This window comes from Rhagoletis pomonella, unplaced genomic scaffold (assembly GCF_013731165.1).
Source record: "Rhagoletis pomonella isolate Grant_MI unplaced genomic scaffold, Rhpom_1.0 Rhpom_scaffold_00004, whole genome shotgun sequence".
Classification (NCBI taxonomy): domain Eukaryota; kingdom Metazoa; phylum Arthropoda; class Insecta; order Diptera; family Tephritidae; genus Rhagoletis; species Rhagoletis pomonella.
In genome coordinates this window covers 33,780,441-33,805,515 of record NW_023458558.1, presented here as the reverse complement: position 1 = coordinate 33,805,515, position 25,075 = coordinate 33,780,441, and the positions used below count along the sequence as shown (strand labels likewise).

At 34.9% G+C, this 25,075-nt stretch overlaps 1 protein-coding gene across 1 annotated transcript in view; it reads left to right on the top strand.

The window, feature by feature from the left end:
- The first annotated feature begins 13,768 nt into the window (after positions 1-13,768).
- The window catches only part of LOC118737505 (cadherin-89D), a 41,059-nt gene continuing 29,752 nt past the window's right edge, over positions 13,769-25,075 (top strand). The window contains exons 1-3 of the mRNA XM_036468057.1: positions 13,769-13,868; positions 23,579-23,895; positions 23,955-24,410. Of these exons, the coding sequence (XP_036323950.1) occupies positions 13,769-13,868; positions 23,579-23,895; positions 23,955-24,410 (873 nt within the window). The remainder of the gene's footprint in view (positions 13,869-23,578; positions 23,896-23,954; positions 24,411-25,075) is intronic.

Sequence of the window (25,075 nt, the reverse complement as noted above, 5' to 3'; positions counted from 1 at the left end):
ACTGGCATGCTAATGGATATTTTTTGCTGGAGAATACGAAAACACAACTAATATTTCAAACAAAATCTTCTACAAAAAAAAAATTCTAAAAATTCAACCGTAATTTTTAGCCATTTGAGTCTTTTACTTTATTCTACTAGAATTCAGTGGGCTACAAAACTGCACGACATTATGATCTCTCTAAGAAATCTAATTAAAAAGCACGAAATTTTTACGACCATTTTTTGATTTTATTTTTATATTACACAAAGTTTTTAACTTGACCGATGACCGATCTCTAAATTTTCATATTAGGCAAGGGCTGTGCTTTTGACAGGCGTCTTTATTCATAAGACAATCGATTTTTTTAACCAGTGTAATGTAGATATATTTTTCTTTTCAAAGTAGCACTAAATCTAAAAAAAATTTTAGTTGACAAAGGTATGCCGTGCTTAAACCTGCCAGATCTGCAAAAGTTCTGTTGAAAGTTTTATTGCCATTGCTTCTCCGTAATATATATAATATTCCCTTTCCCTTAACCACAATATAACTTGTATTGTTTTCGGGATCAAAATATCACCGTAATGCCTGCCTATTTACATATGTCTGTTACATGTAAGTCTGTTTACTTATACATATCTATTACATACACTTTACGAAAGCGCACTAGTCGAAACCGCAGCTACTTAGCCCAGTAAATGAATGAAAGTGCCTTTCGGAGGCATTAGCGTGCAAGTGTTTGTGGTCAATGCGAAAATACAGGTTAAGCATGGCTTTTTGGATTTGTATTTATTGACCGCAAATGCAGCCGCGCCGTCACGGTCGACAATCAACAGCCACTGCCCCACTTGCCACACCCCGAAGAAAGCCAAAAGATAAAACAGATGCTTGCTATTGGCGAACCAAAACAGGATATCTGCAACGCGAAGAAGCCAAGCCAAATAGGGCCAAAAAAGATAGAATCAACTAAAATTGCATACAAAAAACATTGCATACTCTTATATGTGGTGTCGTATGTTTATGGAAAGTAAACAAATAAATGTACACCTACACCTATACATAAATATGTACTTTTTCTGTTGTGCTATTTAAATAAATAAAAGATTTCTGCAACTCCGTGCGCTATGTTAGCTTCGTTATCAAAGTGCAACATGTGGCATGTAGTCTAGCAAGTTGCAGCTGGTTCAACTCTTTCGATACGGTTGACCGAATTTCGTGGCAAATTTCCTGTTTTTCTACTTGAAAAGAAATGACACCGGGTGCAAAAGGAAAATGCGGGTTTTGCACGCCAATAGAAAAATATAAAATAAAACGAGTGAATAATGGTGTCTGAGTGAAGAATCTGAGTTATGTAAAATGTGACGTGAAGCAACCAAACTCGCCAATGTTCAGCATTGCTAGCTAACTTTGTTATTGCATTTAAATAGTAATTTATCGTTAAACGAGCAAAGATCAAAAATAACGATAAGAGGCGAATCGAAGGCGGCTAATGTACATATACATATATTCGTGTACAGAAAAATTTGGGAAATAGCTCATTCTCAAGTTAAGAACAATTACATAACTTACTTTTTCAATACAGTTCTTTTCATTGCGAAAATTACCTTTTTGTTGAGAAGGGTAGAATTCTAAGTTAAAATGGCTGAAAATGATTTTATTTGAGATTGGATAAACATATTGCATTTGCACTTTATTTCAAATTGTTACAAATACTTGAAACTAAATTTTGTTTAGATGTTCTACATGATTATAACATGGCATAGAATCTCCACCTTCTTTATTGACGCTGTAACCGCCTAAGCGATTTTGGCCGAGTCACACAGGGAACACCAGTCGTTTCTTTTCTGTGCCACCTGGTGCCAATTTGAAATGTGATGTGAAGCCAAGTCCTTCTCTACTAGGTCTGTCCATTGCAGAGGAGGCGTTGCTCTTCCTCTGCTACCAGCATCGCGGCCGGTGTTGAATACTTTTATAGCTGGAGAGTTTCTGTCCATTCGAATGACATGACCTAGCTAGCAGAGCCGATGTATTTTAATTCGCTTCAGTATGTCTATATCGTTGTAAGGCTTATACAGTTCATCATAAATGCCCGTAAATCTTTCGCTGAAACTTTATCTCGAAAACTCAAAGTGCGTTTCACCAGATGTTTTCGTTTTTCTTGAAAGAGTGATTCTCCATTGGATTTCAAGGCTAATGCTGGTACCTAAATAAATGAAGTACTCTACTTTTTCGAACATATAACTGTCAACAGTGCCGTGGGCGCCGAGACTGATTGTCAGATGCTTGGAGATAGTTCGTTTTGTCCTCGTTCCCCACCAGGTATATTCGCTTTTCTTCTATATAGGCGTAGCACTTGTTTTTTCCGATTATGTCGATTTCGGCGGCAAAGTTCTGTGGCTCTTATTTGCTATCCAACGTCAGAAATAACATGAAAAATTTCTGAAACCGCGTTTGGTATCAGACGACTCGGTAAGGCCCTTTACAATTCAAACGTTGCTTGTGCTAATCCTCAGCATCATTTTTCACACCCACATCAATCTAGCGGGGATACTAAATCCACACATCGCGACACAAAGACAACTTCTTTTCGCGCTGTTGAAAACGGCTTTGAACTCGACAATGCGTGTCGAAGCAATTCTCGCGAGACATTTCCAAGATTTGGCATATTTTGAATACCTGATCTATGGTGGATTTTTCAGGTCTAGAGCCACGCTGATAAGGTCCAACCAGTTCGGTGAGCATAAGCTTAAGTTTTCACAAAACACGCTCGTTAAGACCATTCAATAATTGCTTAGAAGGCTGATATCGCGGTAGCTGGTACGTAGCGCGGGGTCTCATTTCTTGTATATTGGGCACAGCATACCTAAATTCTAGTACTCTAGTTCCAACTCCTCGCCGCCGTTCTTGAGTAGCTCTGGCCCAAAAACATAGTGGAGCGACGAGCAAAGCGTCCCTACTCGTCACTATGCGCGCTCCCATTGAAACATATTCGTTTGTAATCCACGCTTTTCTCGATGTACTAAGTACTTCTAAAACACTGGAAACGTGCCTTACATCTGTCACAACATTTGGTTCACATTTTTCGATCTGAATACAGCCACATAACTTTGTAGACTTTTTTTCTAAAACCTAGTACAGCATACTACTATGTTTCAGGCCCGGGAGAAGTCGATCAGTCTCACTTCATTAATGGACCTTTTGTCATGAAGGCTGTATTTTCTGACATTGGGGGCAAAGATCCCTTCATTCCACACCTCGACAATGAAAACGCCGAGTATGATTTTGATATCGTGATAGGGAGCAGCTCTCGTATGTGTGATTCAAGCGCCAATAGAAGGGATCATTTAGTGCTCGTCATTCCCTTCCGTGGGCGCAGATGGGCGAGATGTTAAAGAATCTCGATTTGATGCAGATTGAAGCTAGATGCTTGTCCACACAGGGTCGAACGACAGTACTCGGTGACGGAATATCTCACCCACCACAAATTCAACATCAAATTCGCTCTCCTTTATGTGGCAGCTGTAGTAGACGTCGCCAGGCCCTACGCTTTTCTGACATTCTCCATCCATGGGATTTCTTTGTCAGCCTTTGTCTTCCTGAGGATATCAAGCAGCCGGGCAGAGGCACCTTCCCCAATAAGCGTCCGGACATTCCAGTTGCATACCCTCAAATCATAGTCCTTGGAGGGGTTTTTATGTGGTAGGGTAATTTGCCTTCTCAAATTTAGCTCGTTACCAAACGAGGGTTTGGGCTATACCCAGAAGATACTTGGATATAAATATCTGGACAATGATGGACTGCGATTTAACTGTATGAAAAAGAATCACTTCTGGTGAATGGCAGTCAAAAGCTTTCACTACTTGTACATCTGCGCACATAACATTAACATAGCTAATTATATAACCATAGCAATAACAGTTTTGTGTCGTAGGGAGATTGATTTACATACATACATATTCCTCTTACATAGATTATGTGGATGTCAAATTTGTAAGCAAAACACTTTAACTAAGTGGATACTCATAGTTAGATTAACGATCATCCGTCATCATACCGAAATAGTTTCTGGATAAGGTAATATAAGTGTGTGTGTTAATGTTTTACATAAGAGCAGATTTGTATTTATTTTCTCGTTTAGTTGGCTATATGCCCATACATTGACGCGTGCATACCTACGTACATACATATGTTTGCGCAAAAGTACCCCAATAAACCATCTGACAAGAAAACTACAATAGCGCAGGATCCGTTTCGATTTTTCTTTTTTTTTCAATAGACGTTTTTAACAAATTCCGACGTATTTTTGTTTGCAAGCTTAGCACTTGAATTGGTAAGCTTATCAAAATATTATTTTCAAAGCTATTTGGTTTATTCGGCCGCTGTGGTGTAGTGGTAAGTAGTGCGCGCTTCCATTCCGCAGCACCTGGGTTCAAACCCTCGTCAAAGCAACATCGCAAAAAATATAGAAAAAAGGTTTTTTCTTAACAGCGGTCGTCCCTCGGCAGGCAATGGCAAACCTCCGAGTGTATTTCTGCCATGAAAAACAGCTTTTCATAAAAATACAATCGCCGTTCGGAGTCGGCGTAAAACTGTAGGTCCCGCCGCTTTGTGTGACAATATCAAGGCGCAAGCCACAAGTTGGAGGAGAAGCTCGGCCAAACACTAACATATGTGTAAGCGCCAATCTATTATTATTACTATTATTATTTGGTTTATTGGGACGTTTACCAACTCGTATTACTTAGTACGACGGGTTTGCTCGATTTGTTGAATTTTAAATGGTTTGTTTTGATTTGTATTTTCATAATACACTGGCGTAATCGATGCCGAAGATGTACATGAGTTGCTTAAATAAAGTTAATTCATATACATATGTACATACATACATACACACATATGCTTACATATGGATGTGTATGTATATAAGACGAATATTTACTACTTTAGAGGTTTTAATATTATTTAGCGCAATAATAGGGGGGAGGATGGTAAGCTAACAATAATTGGCATAGAGGTGAAAATCGGTACGAATGTGAAATGTCCCCATCGATCCCATAACTTGAAAAAATTTGTTCAAGGTCAAAGGTCACATAAATTGGTTCTTTAGAATTTTTCAGCCAAACTGTAAAGTGTATCATATCAAAATGGGAAATGAAAGAGTGCAGATCATGCAATTATGTATCTATAAAAATTTGATAACTACTTTGTTCCTAAGAACTGCCTTTTCTGAGATACAACGATTCAAAATTTTAGTGAAAGTTGTGTTCCCTACATTATGCAAATCATAAATTTATATAGAAGCTTTTTGTATGTATCTTTACTTAAGTGCTCATAACTTCTAAGTCCATTATTCCATTTAGTGACTTTTGTGTTTCTGAAAGTTCATTGTACCCAAAGTAAAATGACTTTTAATTACTATTTTTTTTTTATGCAAAATTGTCGATAAATTAATGACTAGCTACTAAACTACTAACCCGGTTGGAAACCGTACCGTATTTCCCGCGGGTCCCGATATCCTGCGCTCTACATACTCTACATAGTATATTAAAAACAAAATGCAATTGAACTTTTTTCCAGGGACCGAAAATAACCGTTATTGATCAATGCAAAATCGTTATTTACTTATTTTTATTTTTTTGAGAATTTTTAGTCGTTATGTTTTTATGACCGATTTAAATCTTTTATCGTCTAAAGAGTTAAAACTGAAAATAACTTTTATAATACATATGTCGGAAACAATAAAAATAAAAACTAGCGATTTCCTTGATGGAAAAAATTCAAAAAATAAAAGGTTAAATTTGATCGGAAAAATAGAAATCCAATTTTAGCGGTTAAGTTATGATTTTTAATATGGAGCAAAATACAAAGTCTTCATTCACATTCGATACGCTTTACCAACCCTGAAAAAGCTTTTATTTAAAAATTGTTCGTATATCAAATTATTTAGGAAATTATGCTTAAACTTTATGATCCTGAAAACTTACTAAGAAGAATTTCCAGCACTGCTCAAAAACGTGCACATTCTATTTTCGAAAGTAGTCCATTACTCTCGCCTTTCAACTTTTCAAAAACACCCTACTTCAGAATTTTATTGAAAAATTCCTAATCTCAGAATTTGGTTGAAAAACGCCCTACCTCAGTATTCGGTTCAAAAACGCCCTATCTCAATGAAAATATATTGAACGTGTGCTGAAATATGACATTCTGAACCGAATTCTGAGATAGGGCATTGTTGAAAAGTTTCCTGAGATAGGGCTTTTTGGAACTGGTTGCCGAGATAGGTCGATCTTCCACACAGGTGTCGATATGTACGTTAAGGCGTATAACAAAAAAGTGTGTATGTTTTATTTGAATAATTATGTTGAGAAAAAATATTGGGCGTACATTTTTTTACGGACTCGTAAAAGCCGCAAAATCTCGTTATTTGCTACAACTTTCGCATTTGATTTCCGATTATTTAAATGCCGCAAAAAAGGCCTCGTTTAGGACTATAATTTGACATTAAACACAATTTTGGTTCAAAATGCCGTTTTGATTTACACCTTCATTTTTCTTAGAAATACTATCCCCAGATTGTTATTTTTAATTAGTAAAGGTATAAATCGAAACGGGTTTTAAAACCAAAATTTATTAATGGCTAATTATAGTCCTGAGCGAGAACTTTATGGCGACATAACGGATATCAAATAAGAAAGTTTGCTATAACGCGATTTATCGGTTAATAGCGGTTGCCTAAACTGGACACTCAACATTTTTTTTCGACCAAAGCGTTTAAATAAAACTGACATACGATAAACTTTTTTTTTCATATGTAGTGATACGGCTTAATATGTGTACATACAATACTAATATAGGTACAGCACACAACTACAGTGAAACCCGTTTAAGTAGCCCCGCTTAAGTAGCCAACATTTTTGGGTAATATGAATTTTTGAATGTAATCTGAAAAAAATCCCTCTCTTAAGTACCTCCCCGCTTATTTACCCAACCCGCCTAAAAACCTAAATTTTTCGTACCCCATTTACCATTTTACCTATAAGTTTCCCCTTTTTAGTGTCCTTTAAAAATTCCTTAAAATATTTACATATTATGACAGCGTTACACACCTTCGGCAAAAAAAATTCTAAAAAAGCAACGGGAATTTTTAGCCGCTTGACACTTGCACATTATTAGACTAAAATTGAATGCGCTATAAAACTGTATACTCCAAAAACACATCTGAGAAAAATAAATTTTAAATTTTGATGATTTTTTTTCTTTAAGTGTTCTATAAAATCTTAAGCTTAGGTTTATATGGTATTTGTTCGGGAATGAACTGTATTTTAATTAAAAAATCTTAAATAAATAAGTTTACTTCATTAAATGTTAAGGATTTACATATTTATGTAAGTTAACAAAAAGATGTAACTACATCAATAATTATGTTCGCTTAAGTACCCGCATCGAGGTACTTAAGCGGGTTCTTTTAAGTAGCCAACCCGCCTAAGTACCTCAAAAAGCTGAAATTTTTCGTGAGGTACTTAAGCGGGTTTTACTGTATTTATGCATCTAATAGTATATATGTGCATGTACAAACAAAATATGGCAGATATAAGCGATTAGGCTTATGCTAATCAATATCGTTGTTGGCTCAGATGAGTGAGCGCATACTGACCGTTATATGCGTCCGATGCACCCCACCGAAAATTCCCCTTTTCCTTGTGCTTCTCATTGTTTATAAGCGCAACATCTGCTAGTTTTCATAAACTTTTACACTCAACACCTCGCAATGGATTTTTCTTTCTATTCTTTTGTCTTCGCTGTTGGCCGTGCTCTTCCCCACCTGCAATCAATTGCATTCTATTCCATTAAGTTCTTTCTTTTTTATCGTCTCCTTTCTTTTCATTATTCTTTACCAGATCAGTAGTCGCTTAAACAATTGCGTTAATAGTATTCTTTATTATTACTAAACAACAGAGGCAACTTTGTTACGAATATTGCACAAAGTGACTGTGGCAATGGCACTGGTGGTTGGTGGTTGCGGTGCTGGTAATAGTGGTCGCGGCGTCAACATCAACTGTGGCAGCAACAGGTTGCAAGCCATTCAGCAACCATGCAATATATGTACGTCGGCTCGTCGTTTGGTCAGCCACAAAGTCCAATAAGTGGGCAGTTGTGTGGTTCGTTCTTTTCTTATGCTACATAATAGTTGTTGAAAGGTATGCACATGCATACATACTACATACATACATATGTATATATACGTATAGGCGCGAAGTTGGAAAGATGTTTTACCGGCTGCAGCAAACATGCCTTACTGTATAAAACTAAATATAATGGAGGGAGCGTTGCAAGCGCGAGCAACAAGTTGTATATTAGCTTTATGCTAATGCTTTTTATTGTTATGAAATTAAACTGCTTTAAGTGTGTTGTTATTATGGAAAAAAAAAACAGTTACGCACTCAAGCTCATTCATACTCGATTGCCAGACGTAAGCCTGCATGTTAATATCTGTTTTTTTTTTTTTTTAATAAGCATTGTTTATATTTATATTATTTCATAGCCGCTGTCATAGGGAAATCGAAATTATAACACAGTTCACAATTTTTTCTTTCGTTTTTTATTTGATCAATAGCAAATATTAACAAATCAAATTGGCTTTTGTGAATGGCTTGGGTGTGACATTTTTTTTCGAGCTTTTTGAAAGCCAGATTATCTACCACAATAAAATTTAATTGTGACATTTTTGTCATTATCAAAAAAAACCAAACGAAAATTTATGCACTCGCTTATCCACGTACATATGTAAATATGTACCTCTGAAGCATTTAGGTCATAAACTTGATGTAATGCAAATGAAAAATTTCGATTTAACTTTTTCTCAAATTACAACTGCATAAAATGTATTTATGAAGTAAGTACATAAATAAACTTAAGGAATAGGCAAATATGGTGTTTGTAAGGTTAGTGAAATTTGTAAGCCATTTGATATGAGATATGATACCTACAAAATAAGCTTAAAATCGTTTTCATGATATTTATCGTTGCTACACTTGAATCTTAATCTGAATAGTAAGTACAGAAGGGTTCGTAGGTAAATCATTACTTCTCTTTCCGATTTCACTGTTGGACAAATTTTTACTTTTTCGTTACCAACACATCGTTTCTTGTAGATTTTTGGCCGTAGAATTGCCACTTTTTGGCACTTTAAGTTTAGGATATCTCAAAATTATAAGGCCAGATTCGGATTCACCACCCAAAAATCTCCACGAAACGAAAGGTGGTAAAATTTTGTTGACCTGTGTTTTTTCCCGAATTTTCCAAATAAAATGTGTTGTGCACAATTTGATTTATACAGGTTTAAATTTCTGAAGAAAATCGGGAAATCAATGAAAATAATGATGCATTATGAAGATTTTTTTCAGAATTTTCTTTAAGAAATCGTACAGAAACTGCTTTACCAGATTGTATTAACCACTTCGTATAATTTTCTTTGAAGATTCGTAAAGAAATCGTTACAGAGTTTGCAACACTCTTCCGATTTACGATTTCGTTACGATTTTGAGAACTCTTTGTTTCGCAGGTATGTTAAACTTTAACCAAATATGTGTGTAGGTATAAATTAGGGATGTTGCGAACGTGGAATTTTACACATCCGTGGATGCAAATGCGTATGTGAATGTTTAAAAGCTAACATCCGTGGATACGGATGCGAATGCGGATGTCAAGTATTTTTAAGAAATTACTTAGGTGATTTGGGCGAATAAAAAATGGAAAGCCTAGTAATTTTTCATAATGTTTTTTTTTTTTTTAAGTATGAACTCGAACTTAGAAATTGGAACATTGTATTTAATAAATCTTTCTATTAAAAAGTAGGTAATGTTGTTGCTTTTCGGGTTACAGCCCGTTTCTTAAAGGGTCGTAAATCAAACCTGCGCCACTAAATAACTACTCGCTCGAGGCGACAAACTTGAAAAACGTTAAACTCGACAGAACTGTAAATTCTTTTGGATTGACGGGCACCAGTTGAGAGGCCTTCCAGTTATATTTATTTATTCTTGTTTTTGTGGTGCAATAATTCCTTTTCGAGAATTGCATCGAGGCTGCAAATGTCGGATGCATCACTCTGACTTTCATCTTCACAATCTAGCATCATGGCAAGACCGTTGTTTAAACACCATTGTTTTCTTCACAAATTCTTCATTCTCATTCTTTTGGTTTTTTTTTCTAAATTTGGAGAACCTGTAACGTCATCAGCGTTTTTCGATTTTAGGACTTTTATTTCGGAATAAAAAAAATATTTGGCCAAGTTTAACTCGTAAAAAAAATAACTGTTATTTTCGGTCCCTGCAATATTCGCATTTGCAAAAGATCCGTATTGATCATTGCGAATGCGAATGCTAAAATTAATGCTTCTCAGAACCAACATAATAATTAAAATATTATTTATATTCTATTTATACACAATGGCTCATCGGAATAAGTCTCGGAGTTATTAGAAGAACGATCAGCAAAAAACAACTCACCCAGGTATGTAGATAGGTACATACAGCCTGCGACACAAGGATAGCACATCAATATTTTGACCAGTTCTGATTATATTTCTTTTGTATTTTTTAATGCTCATTATAAAAAGTATAAATCACTATCTAAATAAAACCATCTAAATCCGAATTTAAAACTCTATGCAAAAATTCACGAACTTTTCATCGCAATTCAACATTGTAACATTGACTAGATTGTTTTTCATCAATACGATTAGAAGTTTGAACTCCATTCCAACTGCAGAAGACGAAAATTAAATAAAAGCTACTACAAAGCAATTTTATACTCTCATTTTTCTAGCCACTTAATCAGGCCATCAAAATTAGATTAATTTAATTTTGCTTTAATTTAATATAAGATTACAATTAAGTTCAACTGTAATTAGATTTTGTTTTAATTTTTAATATTTAATTGCTCGTTTTGTTTTTATTGTCCCATATCCATTGTAAGCTCTATTGTATTTTGTACCTATGTTAATTTTTTTGTACTAATAAAAAAAAGGCAATTCTTACTGTGCTAATATCACCGTTTTAATAATAAATGAAAACGAAATGGATTCCAAGGCTTTTCCAATATTCAGCTCAGACCAGGGACAGTAAAAATTACAACTTTTATTATAAAAATTGCTCTTTAACAATTATTTTTTTACTTTTATTTAATTACTCCTTACATAACAGTTATTTCTCATTTCTCGTTTTTAAATCCAAAATAACAATCATTTTTGATTTTCAACTAAATAACCAGCAATCAAGAGCTATTTTTTATTTTTATATTATATGTTTCAGATAACAGTTATTGAATATTTTTATTTATAAAGTTCATCAATAATAATCAGACAGTGACATTTATTTTTTATGTCATACTTATAAAAGTCATTTGTATAAGTCGTAGTAAACTTTTGTTCCCCAACACCTTCTTAACTGCGAAAAATGATCATGACTTTTATACGTATGACTAAAAAAATAAAAGTCAGTGACTGATTGATATCCAAAATTGTAAAATATAAATAAAAAACAATTGTTATTTTTAATTTTGCATAAAACTACAAAAAAAAATTATTGCTAAATTTGATTCTCGGTGAAAAGAGAAATCGTCTGGTATATATATAACGTAGTTGTAGAACACTTCCTTCATAGTGAACTTTTCAATGACAAATTTTCATCAATAACTGTTATGTCCCTGGCTCAGGCCCATTGGTGAAGATAGAGCCGAGGCTATTTAGGTTTCCCCATGACCTCTCATGGGTATTCTAGTGCACCACTTACTAAGGAAACAGAAGCACATAGTGATCTGATCTAGTTCCCTATAACTTCTAGGTATTGTATCTGGAAGTATCTCGTTGCATTGCAGCAAGCCTTCAGTTTTCCATGGAGGTTTCTCGAACGGTAGATGATATCTTCATGAGTTTTAGTGCGATTCGTAGGCAAATCACCCGTGATAACTTTTGCCTGTCAAAACACAAAAAAAAATTTGCTATGGGCACAATCTACTCATCAACTTAAACACTATGAATGATATCAGCTTAGAGCTCAATCTAAGAATATCTCTGGACAACATACTAAATATGCTGCCTTGGGCGCGCTAGGCGATGGAAAAGCAGCGCCTGCTCTCTCACAGAAAAAAATTGCACCTTACAAATTTGCTCGTTCGTGAAGCCATTAGAATAATTTAAGGGCAAAGAAAAGAGGCAATTAGCGATTTTTTTTTTGTGATCTGAACTTGAACCGACAAATGGTTATAGTGCCGACATTGCCGATTTCGATTTCATGGATTGATATTAGCAAGTATGTAAGCTTTGAAAATTTTTAAATACAAATTAAGTCGCAAATTCATATAGTTTTCCCGCGAGCAATAAGAGCGCAAAAAATTGCAAATTTAATTAATATAAGCCCTTGGTTTAGCAGCGAAGATGCATTGTTCGTTTACTCTACGAGAACGAAAGAGAAAGCGTTTGAGAAATATTTGCGGAAATTCATTCCATGTAAATATTTGTGTTAATCCAATGAAAGCGTGGAAAAATGTGTTTATAAGCGTACGCGAATCTTCATCTTTTGAACTGGGTCTTTGCATAATCGCAACAACTGCTGCTGCTGCTAAGCACTTTCAATGCATACCCAATGTCGCTGCTGTTTTTAATTTTTGCACGCCAAGTTCTGAGCCACCGACAGCTTTACGTCGCCACCATAATACGCACACAACTCGCCTTTGCAACAGCTCAACACTTCCTTATGCGTGCAACAAGTCGACAGCTGGCTGACTGATAAGCCAATGCGCTCGTGTAATTACCAATAGAAGTGGCATACACTTGGTGCAACATGCGCCACTGTTTCTTCTTTCACTCTCCACTGTGCCACATGCAACATTAAGTGGGCGAGCAGCCTGCCGCGCTAATGCGTAGCAAGTTACGATCCGGCGAAGAATGGACAGCAATAGCTACAAGTACATAAGTACGTACATACATATGTATGTAGTTTGGCTTCAGCGGCAATTATTGCACTACCAGCAGCGAACAAACTTGGCGGCAACTGGGAGCAAGTCATCTAGCCACTTACAAACATAGACAACCAGTTGAATGCGCGCACCAGTCAGCTAGCCAAACACATGCAGTTGTTGTTGTGCTCCAACTTCGACATTATGTACGTTGTTGCCAGCAGTTGGAGTACTTTGTGGAGCGAAGCTAGGCCAGAGTCGCTTAGGCCAACGCTGCTTCAGTTTAGTTAGTTCGCGGTTCGAGTGCGGTCGTTGTTGCAAGTGTGCGCGCGCAAAATCATATCTGCGATAGATATTTAGACTGGTAGCAAGCAGTGAGTGCATATACATATGTATGCACATATACATATTTAAATACATATATACATATATGTATAAAAAACACATCTACATTTTGTACAACATTGCTCTTTCCTGAGGCAACTAAATTTAAACGCTGCTACTATGAATGTGACTGTGTGACACCAAGTGACTGATGACACCTCAATTAACCCGGAAAAAGAAATACTAAATATAAAAAGTTAGCTAGTTGCTGGAAGCGTTTAAGGATCGTCGCGGCGCGCAGTACGACCTTAAACTTGCGAGTCATTTGCCGTGAAGTGAAAGGAAGTGAAAAAAAAAATCATAATTTAGCAAATCGAAAAACTTCATCAAAGTCAACTAAGCGAAACTGCACTGCCAAAGTAATGCAGTAGCTAATTATACAAAAACAAAAAAAGGAAATAAATAAATAAATAAAATAAATGCGCTGAGCCGCAAAGTGAGTGTATGAAAAATGCAAATGCAATTAAGCGCAAAGGATACATTGAACCTGTGGATAATATTCATCTGTAATTGCTTCGTTTTGAATGCCACAAATTTGGGGTTTGTGCGAGGCAAGTTTAATGTTGGCACACCGCCGAGTTACTCATTCATTAAGTTGCAATTAAAAGTTGTTCAATTTCGAAAGATTTATGTATATGTATGATTGTGAGTTGTATGTAAGTATGCAGCAAAATTATCAGCATCCACGCATGCGCGTGCGTCCGCATCAATTTGGCGCACACGCACTTTTATGGTCAACACCGCAGCGCAACGAGTATGCGCCTAGCTAGACACCCGCGTTGTTGCATCTTTCTTGCTTTGTGTGGTGGCTTGTTGCGCATCTTGGCATGCGGCATGCTGCATTACTGATACCCACGGCCGCGACCATGGCATTGGCCAACACACAAGCACAACAACAACAATGAGCACTGCCATCAACAACCACATATACATACGTACATATGTAGCTAATACAATGTTAGCAGCGCTTATGTGGAATGATCCGTTAAATAACCTCATTTTGGATTAAATGGCTGCACATCTTGTTTGACTTTTTGCTCCTCTTTATTCCTCTTTGTACGCGTTAATGTTTATATTTTTTATATTTCTCTCTATTTTTTATGGTTTTCACGTTAACAACGTTTTAACACACACACACATGCATGCAAGTGCTACGTTAAAAAATTTGCTCTTGTTGTGCCACCTTAATAAAAACATTATATATATACTTTTTTTAATAACTACTTTTTATTGCCCGCCCAATTTGTGGTTTATTCGGTCATGAACCCGATTTTTTGGCAGACACACACACACACACATAGTAACATTCGAGAGCTGAAGCCGTACTCAAACAGGAAAGCAATGAAAATTCACGTAAGCTCGCAATATTTTGCCGCCGGCTAGTGGGCTGGCTTGGTTAGTTTTAAAATCGTCGTTGCGCATTTTTTTGACGTAAATTCAAATTATGAAAATTGCTGGTAGCGATTTTTAACTGAAAGGTGCGAATTCAGGAAAACGGCAATTTAAGTGTTCATAGTTATTGGTTGTTATTAAATGACGGAAGTTGTACAATCTGGTATACAGAGAGTAATATGACAAGCCACTAAAAGTGATTGAGTAACAGCGAAATGTTATGTGAGCAAATGAAAGGATAATGTATTTTGAACGGTGTGCGCAAAAAGTGATTTTCTAAAAAAAAATAACATGAAATCGACAAAATACAAAATTTCGGTAAACTATGATTTGTTGGAAACAAAGTAACGTGACCCTATTATTAAGCCTACACTGAGAAAAAATAAACTACATATGTATATCGCATTACTTTCAAACCAAAACACACACCTATTTGTTTGCTACAAGAGTGTCATGATCCAAAAAATATAAAAATTGTAGTTAAGTATTCAGAAATGAAAGCGAAACTACCGGAATCAGAACATCACGATTCTAACTGACAGCCAAGCTGCCATCAAGGCTGGTGATGGCGTGCCTTGATATGCTTAAAACTCTTGGCCTGACCAATCGAGTGTGGGTTTTCTGGTTTATTAGTATTAAAAGAAACAAAGTTTCCCAAAGCACTTTAGGCTCTATAATAAAGTTTCCCTAGGATACTGGATAATTATACCCGCTACACTAAGCGCCAAATTAAACATGTTGGCTCGGTATTGAGTAAAACCAAATGCAAGTGATATATATATGGTCGTTTAAAGTACAAACCGCGTATCGTCATTCTGAAAAACCGCGTAACTGACATTGGCTGCTAAAAAATAGATTAGCTTACACAAGCTCTTGGCTCAATCCTTATCCATTTTTCCTGAAATATACTAGACAGAAATGCGATTGCTTTATAAAAACGAGAACCATTTTGGAATATAAGTGTTTTTACGATCTAGAAAATAATTTTTGCAACCTCGCATACGCGTTTTGCATTATCTTGATACGCGGTTCAGCAAAATTCAAAACCGCGTATGTGAAGTTGTAGAAATAATTTTCTAGATCGTAAAAACACTCATATTTCAAAATGGTTCTCTTTTTTATAAAGATATCGCATTTCTGGCTAGTATATTTCAGGACGAATGGATAAGGATTGAGCCAAGAGCTTGTGTGAGCAAATCTAATTTTTGGCAGCCAATGTCAGTTACGCGGTTTTGCAGAATGACGATACGCGGTTTTGTTCTTTAAACGACCATATATATATATATATATTATTATATATTATATATATATATATATATATATATATATACATAGTATAATAAAGGAAAGTCGAGATTCTTTGTACGCGGTAATATCGAAAACTACTGAACGGATTTTGACGAGATTTTCTCTAATATACTCTGTATCGACAGGAGAGTGACCTCTTTTATACTTAGAATTTTAATAGGGTTGCCACTTGTCACAAAAACTATAAGATCCGCACCGTTTGTTGGATTACAAAAGATGAGGTGACAAGTGATAGGGATTGGCCTCTAGAAAAGCACTAATATTTTTTTCAATAGAATTGCCACCTTTTAATAAAATTCCTATATGTTATCATGAGGGAACGGATTTTATGGAAATTGCCTTTTTTCTGCTAAAGAGATAGAGTATATTCGATTAAGAATGTCCACGATTTAGCTTTCCCTGATTCCATATATACACATTTGATGCTGCCTATTTTTGCCCTTTTTTAAGATATTTGCCTTTTTTTGCCTTTTCTACCTTTGAAAAAGTGATTATAGCATTTACAATTTTAAGATTAAAAAATATACACATTGTCCATGCGGCTTATAGAAGCGCAGGGACCTTTTCTTGCCTTTTTCGCTATTTTGTTTTGCCTTATTTGCAATACCTAGTGCCTTTTCCTGCCTTTTTCGTTATTTTATTTTGCCTTTTTTATAGGTTTTTAGGTCCTAAAAATCAGTTCCCTGGTAATCATAATAAGCGTAGGCACCAGTTCTGCAACGTCACTGTCAAACGAAAAGACAGCCTCTACATGTGCAATAATGTATTACTTTTCTGAGGGTTGCCACCTATTATAAAGTAAAAAAAAAATTTCGCCGTTAGTTGGATTACAAAATGAGATACCAAACGAAAGGGCCTGGCCTTTGCATGCTCAAAAGCTTTCATTTTTTGAATAGGGTTGCCACCTATTTCAAAATTACTATCTTCCATTCATAGTATAAAGGAAAGTCGAGATATTTTGACTACGCTAATTTCAAAAACTACCAAACGGATTTATACGAGATTTTTCAAGTATAATCTTTATCGATAAAAATATTATCCTTAGTACTTTAAATTCCTGTAGGGTTGCCACCTGTCTAAACAATTATTAGATCCGTACTGCTCGTAGGATTACAAGAAATGAGGTGTCAGATAAAAGGGCTCGGCTTTTAGATGTTCAATAATGTATTACTTTTTGAGTAGGGTTGCCACTTTTTAAAAATTATAAATTCTTCACCGTTTGTTGGACTAAAAACAGAGATACCAAGTGAAAGGATATGGTCTCTGCATTTACAATAAGGAAAAGGCTTGACCTTCCGATTCGCAGTAAGGCTTTATTTTTCGATGAGGGTTGCAGTCTGTGCGAAAAATTTATAAATGTGGGCTGTTCGTTCGATTGCAAGAAATCAGGTGCCAAATGGAAGGGCTTGGCACAATTATATATTATATTTTAGTAGGGTTGCAACCTGTTTATTTGTCAATCGCATCTTATTTAATATCTACACATTCAGCGCGTAGCGAAGCCTCGCGCATACGCGCATATATATATATTTATATATATATATGTCAACAATATTACGTCAATGGATTTTTTTTATAGTTTAGCTCAAATAAGGATGATTTCCTTAATTGAATCCTTGCACACAATTTATTGTTTAATTGGGTTAAGTTCTTAAAAAAATATTTTTACAATTTTTTGATACGAGGAATTAATTTTTGTGATTTAAGGATTTCAAATAATTAATTTTGTGATTTCACTATTTACTGTATTTTGTTATATTCTTTTGTCCTCTCTTATTTCAAACTTTCCTTCTCTTTTGCTTTTATTTGGATTGTCCAAGTCACCGTCATGATTGTCATGTCAAGAATATACACAAAATGTCAAGAATTTAAAAAGTTTAATTGAAACAAAATTTTTTTAATCGAAAATAACAATTATTTTTGATTTTTATATAAATAATCTGCAAATAACAGTTTATTTTTTTTTTATTTTTATTTGGATTGGCCACGATTGTTTATTAGGAAAAATTTTGGAGATCACCACATCTCCTCATCAGACTTATTTTTTCTAGACTTCAGCAGGGATCGAACCTTATTATTATCAATAAATTTAAATTACGTCTTAGACAGGGGCGGACCCAGCAGAAATTCTTTGGGAAATATTTTTTCAACATATATCGCGAATAACATACTAAAATAGTATGTACTGAAGTGGACAAAGCACAAAATAAATGTTCAGAAAAGTGGAAAACTTGTGAAATTTTTCAAATATGTTAATATATTTTAGAATTCTAAGAATTTTCTAGGTTTTACAACAATTTGTGATGTCTCGCATCTTTACATTTTAGAATGGATTTCAGAATAGATAAAATTCTCAAAATTTTGAAAAATATAAAAATCTCTAAAATCTCAATAAGTTTGCACATTTCATAATATTCTCATTTTACCAAAATTTCTAGAATCTCCCATATTTCGATAGTTTTTAAAATCTTGGAAATTATCCTAAAAATAAGAAATCTCAAGAGATATAATAATTTCATGAAATTCAAAATTTTGGAATTTGGAATTTTTGTTATTCTCTAAACCTGCGAGACCTGTGACTTTCAACTATGTAAAATAGTAGTATGTAAATAGTAGTAGCTGCTAGGCATTTTTCACCAGTGTGTTATAATTATATGATAAACATATAATTTTTCATAAAAATAACGAAATAGATCAATCATTGCGCAATTATGCGGACGCAGATACGGTCAATAATTGCGCAATTTTATAAGTGCTCACGATGTTGCAGGAAAATCGCACTCACGTGTGTTCACAGTGCGACATAATACTTTTATTTACAAAAATGTATAATATTGTTTTAAAAGTGGTACCCATTCCAAAAGGGGTATTTTTACCTTAATGATAAAAAGATAATTTTTTAATTCTCTCGGCACACGCACAACGCAGTTAATTGCACTGCTCTATTTTTAATATAGGGATCAGGGGCCATGCAAAGATTACCAAAAACTCATGAAACAGAACGAAGCAAGAAAAAAAAACTATCAGTATTTTCTTCAAACCAAACCAATTTTTTTTTAAAGAGATAATTAATAATAATTAATCATAATTAAAAAAGGGAATTCGCCATTTCTCGAAATGAGCCTCTAAAATCGAGCTACGGACCTCCGAAGTTCGAAATTGGACCTTTGGTAAAAAATTATTTTTAATTACTGTATGCTATAAATTATTCTTCAATTCCCAATACCAGGCGTTCGTGTTTCTATACGAAAAAACTTTTTTGTAGCAAAAAATATTAACAAAATGGCTTTGAATGATTTGAACATTTTTCATTCATTCATTCACATTCTTCCATTTGAAGGTAGAAGATTTAAAACGAAATGAATTTTCATAAATTGCACAATTCAGAATGCTAAGTGTTTTTTATATGAAGTAGAATATCCAAATCTACTTTACTCTGTTTCGCAGGAACTTTGAATCAACTCATGCAGAGATCTTATATGTATGTACACCTGTGGTTGCGTATGTAACGTATACGCTCCGTAGCACCATGCGCAGTCTTCTAACACGTTTGCTCGCATGCCTTTACTTAAGTCATCTTATTCCAAAGTAATTAAATATTGGCGTGGGAGATTTTTACGCGCCCAACTAGAAAGGAAACGTACATTTCTCGATCGGAAAAAAGTTGGAGAAAGGCTCGTAAATGATAAAACAAAAAAATCAATAGAAAAAGGCAAAGGTAGTAACTTGTCAGCACAAGAAAAAGTTTTAATTTTATTGGAAATTTTTGTTGAACCACAATATTTTATAATATAAATAATTCGCATACATACGAATGCCTTTTTGGATCCGTTTACGATTGTTCGTAGGTGCTCCACAATTTCACGCGAAAAAGTACCCATTCGAAAATGAATCGTAAACGGCTATCATAAACAAGTTTTTATTCGATTTTTCATCGAGAAAATATCCATTTACGAGCTCCTTTACGGTGATTATTTTTTTGGCTGAGTAGTAGTCCTTATGCCCATATAAGTATATTACTTTCTTCATGTAAAAAACAATTTTAGAATGAATTTTGAGTTTGCCAATAAAAATTGTAAAAATGGAATTTTAGTTTATTAAATCATATGTATGTAGTCATTTTACTCATTTTTTTTTTTTCATTTGGTGACACACTAGTTTTATTACACTGGGTTCGTTTTTTATCAAGAAGAACATTTAGACCTATCTAAAATTGTTAAAATTAAAAAAAAACTCTTGCAATTTCAAAAATTACAAAATAGCTGCGACAGATACTCTGCATGCTGCCATTTTTTGTTTAATTTCGTGATAAACTCTTTACACTTCACATATATGTTGTATTTGATGCCAACGTCCATTGCTTTTAATATGAACATTCTATTTGGAAACTTCACAAAGTAACTAAAATAAAAATAATTATGATTTTTTCGTGTGACAATGAAAATGTGAGTGATTTCGGTACTTTTTCGCCTAAATAAATATTTTAAGGCTAAAATTGTTCAAATAGTTGATTTATTTTTTAATGTATCTACTTATTTCTGGAACTCCATTGATTGAAATTAATACAAGAAGAATGCTTTGCCGTTTCTTTTCTGACGTGTGAAGGGAGTGACTCTAAAAAATAATTCATGGGATTTGCTCATATACACATGTATGTACTTATGAACGTTTATTTTTTCGACACTACTGAGAGCAAAAAAAATAAAAGTAAACTTTGGCTCTTTTTCGTAAAACTCTTCAACACTGCATGGGCCACTTCCTAACTAGGCTTTGAAAATGATAAATAGTCCTACCTACTATATTATGCCTAATTCTCAAAAAGTTAAAATGATAGAAAAACATTTGCCAGACAATAACAAATTTTCTAAGGTACGTAGATATATTCAGTAGGGTTTTCCAAAAATGAAATGCATGTAAAGGAGTAAAGTCGGAATTTTAATGTCCTTACCCACTGGATTGTTCTTTATCGAAAATAGAGATATACTATTTGTATTTTGAAATCAAAAAATATATAGAGGTCGCTCAAAGCGTCCAAAGTTTTACATGCATTTAATATGGGGAAAAGCAACTTTTTGTAGAAATGGTATAGAATTCTTAAATATCAATATTATTTTATTGGAAAACTTTGTTTCTCTTCAAGAGATTTCCAATAATAACACCAAATCATTATTATTTTTCATAGTAGCTATATTTTATAAGTCCGCCAAAACCTCAAACAAATGCCAGAAAATTCAATGGGGGGATATAAAAAATCTTTACTATTAAAAAAAATCGTTAAATAACAAATTAGGTATTATTATTAGAAGTCTCTAAAGAAAATCAGACTTTTTCCGTCTAAAAATATTAATTTTCAATAACTATACGTCATTTCTATAAAAAGTTGTTTTTTCCCCATGCAAAATACTTGGAAAATTTTGAGCGTATATATAGGGGTATATTTTTTCGATATAGAACAATCCTAGGGGGTGAGGGCATTAAGATTCCGCCTTTACTTATTTTGGACCACCCTAATGTGCATACATGCATATTTCTTCTCAAGATAATCATCCGCTTTTCGGAGGCGACATAAAACCATCTGTCACTGCATTTGTACGACAGGATGAGCACCGCAAAAGCTTAGCGAAATATGTCAGCGCCAAATCTTTATTTTCTGAATGAATGAAACAGCAGGGCTATACTGATTCAAAAAACTGAAAAATGGGAGTAGAATATTAGCTTATATTTTTCAAAATTTCGCTTAGGACAGATGGCATACACTTCTTATAAAAGATTTATAAAAAGACTACGTCATAGCGGCTATTCGGTTTATTTATTTAGCTTACCCTTTTGAAACTAAAATTAAATGCCACTGTGACACTACATTTGCTTTTCTTACATTTATGCTTGTGCATAAATATGACCATATATTATATATACATATGTACATATATACATATGTACATATGATCTTGGTTTTTTATTTATATAAAAATTCATACGGAAAAGAAAGAAAAACCTGTTGATTTCACCAAATGTAAAGTATTTCGTGATAAAGCTGCCGGAAAAAATGTCGGCCCGTGGTGGACCGTCGCGTGTCAATCTGGATCGTGTTGCAAATGCGTTGCCAACAATATGCCACAACTAACACTCTCACACAAGGTATGTGCAACAATTCTTCGAATGCACAGAGACAGAATACTTTGAATAGATTAACTTAAATAAAAACCACAATTGAAAGAGAAAAAACAATAGTACATAGTAGTAAAAACAAAAACCATGACAGCTCTAAAAATTTCATCAGCAGTATGTACCAACATGCTGCTGCTGCAGCTATAGCTACAAACAGGCTCACATACAGTTTGCATGTAGTACCCATGCCATAAAGAAAATTTAGTTAATTATGTCATGAGGGTGGGAAAAAATATTAAAGTGCTGCACATTCACATTGTACCCACTGTGCAGTTTCTGTTGCTGCACTTGCACCGCGCGTTGCCGAGGTTGGCATTGTTTCGGAAGGAGTAAAGTAAAACAGGTACGCACGCGTATGTTGCAAGCCAAAGCAATAACAATAGGGGTACTAACAACAAGCAAATAAGAGTGAAAAAATGTAGAAGAAAATTTACAGCCAGCAAACATTTGTGCGAAAAAAGTGGGCGAAAAAATGAAAATGGCTATGTGCAACCACACGCCAGTCAATCAGGTGTATACATATGTATGTATTGTACAATTCCTAAAGCCCCTTTAGATCAACTTCACTTACCGTCCGCTTAGTCCCACCCAAGCGGCTGATTGGTACTGAGCATATATACATATGTATGTATAAGGCGGATTTGAGAAGATGTAGGTAAGTATACTATAAAATTCTCACTGAAAACAAAATTGAAAAAAAAAACAAAAAAAAAAACACTAAAGAAAGTTTTTATCGTTGATGCCATTGCTGCAATATCTGCAACTGTTGACACGTTGCAGTGCCGTGGAACATATTGATATATTCATTGTGGAGGTGTTGCAAGGTTTTCGCACGAGCCACAATATTAATGAATTTAATGTGAATTTTTAGTTTGAAAAACCTGATCGGCTTGGTAGACATATGTATGTAGCTGTCACAAATTGCTTACGCACAAATTTTAATATATGTATGAATGTGTACACACTGTCAGTTTCTGGCTGTATCGTACGCATATCAGGAACAATCTGAAGTTCGAGATTGCCCCCTATAAGCTTGCACACATGTAAATGATTTACAATAAGTAATATGGGATATTTTCAGATATTAGCTTTTTCTACACGCGCCCAGGCAGGATCCGGTAATTAGAGAGTAGAAAACGGTAAATTAAAAATCCAGTAGTGTCTCTATTATAAGACCTTGAACGATTTATGGTCAATATGTTAGAATCGTTTGGGTGTTTTCATAACTCTGAATTAATCGATGAACTTGCTTGAGATTACGTCCGGGCAGCAATCGAATGTTAATATTCTTCTTTAAATTTGCTATTATATGGTCGCATGCATTCTATACAGTACGCCTATAGATATGCAGAATATGTATTGATTTAAAATTTTTGTTTTATTCTGCGCGCAGCTACTCCAGGATGCGCTTTTCACATGTACGATGGCGTTTCCGCAGAAAGTGAGGGAGTGCGTTTTATACGCTTGCGAGAAGATGCTGAGATTGGTAAAGAAATACTCCTACTGCGTGCCTACCCCCGCTCTACCATAGCGCTAAGGAGTGTCGATAACTCCGGTGATCATAAGTATTTTGGATTAACGGAATTAAACACCACCACAGTACGCATTACGCTTACACGCTCCATTGAAGATCTTGTAGATCGCGATGTGCCGCGGAATTTGCTGAAATTTCGTGTGGTGTGTGCGGGCAAAAATGAAAAGCTTGAAGAGGTAATTGGGTGAATAAAGCTTCTGGTACTAATAATATAATTAAATATAATAAATTGTAGGGCAGTTACCTATCGATCACGGTTTATATTGAAGATGTCAATGACAATGCGCCGGAATTTCTAAACACTCCCTATATTGTGGACGTGGATGAGAATACGCCACCTGGCACAATCGTCTTTGAAGGCATACAAGCATTCGACCGTGACAAACCGAATACACCCAACTCGGAGGTACACTTCAGCATGTCTACGGTGCCAGAGCAGCTCTCCGCCGATGGTAGTCCATACTTTTCGCTTAAAAGTCCACATCGCGCCCTGCTAATACTAAAGAAGGAATTGGATTTCGATAATGGCATACGACTGTTTAAGCTGCCGCTTTTTGCCTGGGATCGTGGCACTCCAGCCAATCAAGTCAACACGACGATAACTATTAACGTGCGGGATGTGGATGATTTGCCACCAAAATTTACCGAGGGCGTGTATCGTACCAAGATCAATGAATTCTATCCTATGACGGTGAGTATATATGTATGTAAATGTACTTGCACTAGGGTGGAGCGGAAACAATTTTCATTATGAAATTCGAGTAGCGGGGGATCGTTACGTTTGGACGTCAACAGAATACCGCTACATTTTTGTGAAATACGTAAATATTTTCTGCCTTCCATTTTTAATGAAATTGTGAGATTTATTTAAATTCTAAACAGATAATTTCTATAAAAACTCTTTTTACCGTAAGCTGTTGTGTAAGCCATTAAATTTTAGAACAATAAAATGAAGGCTTGAAATAGCTAAGACTTGCACTTGGTATAATTTTTTTTTTGTCGAAGGTCTTGCTCATTTTCTGCATATAAAACATGTCCAAACTTTGTGTGGTACAAAATACGTAATGCCATTAAAAAAAAATTAAAATTAAAAAACCAGCGGTATTTTGTGGCCACTCTAAACTTGCACTCTGTTATACAAAATTTAATGGCCTACCAAACTGCATACATAATTACATTATTTGTTTAGAATTTAAAAAAATCTGAAAATTTCAATCAGAAATGGGAGGCAAAAAGTATTAACCGATTTCAAAATTAATTAAGGGGTATTAAATTGGCGTCCTCAGGCAACGATCCCACGCCATTAGAACTCCGTAACGCAAAATTTTTTGTTTCCGCTCCACCCTAATGTACAAA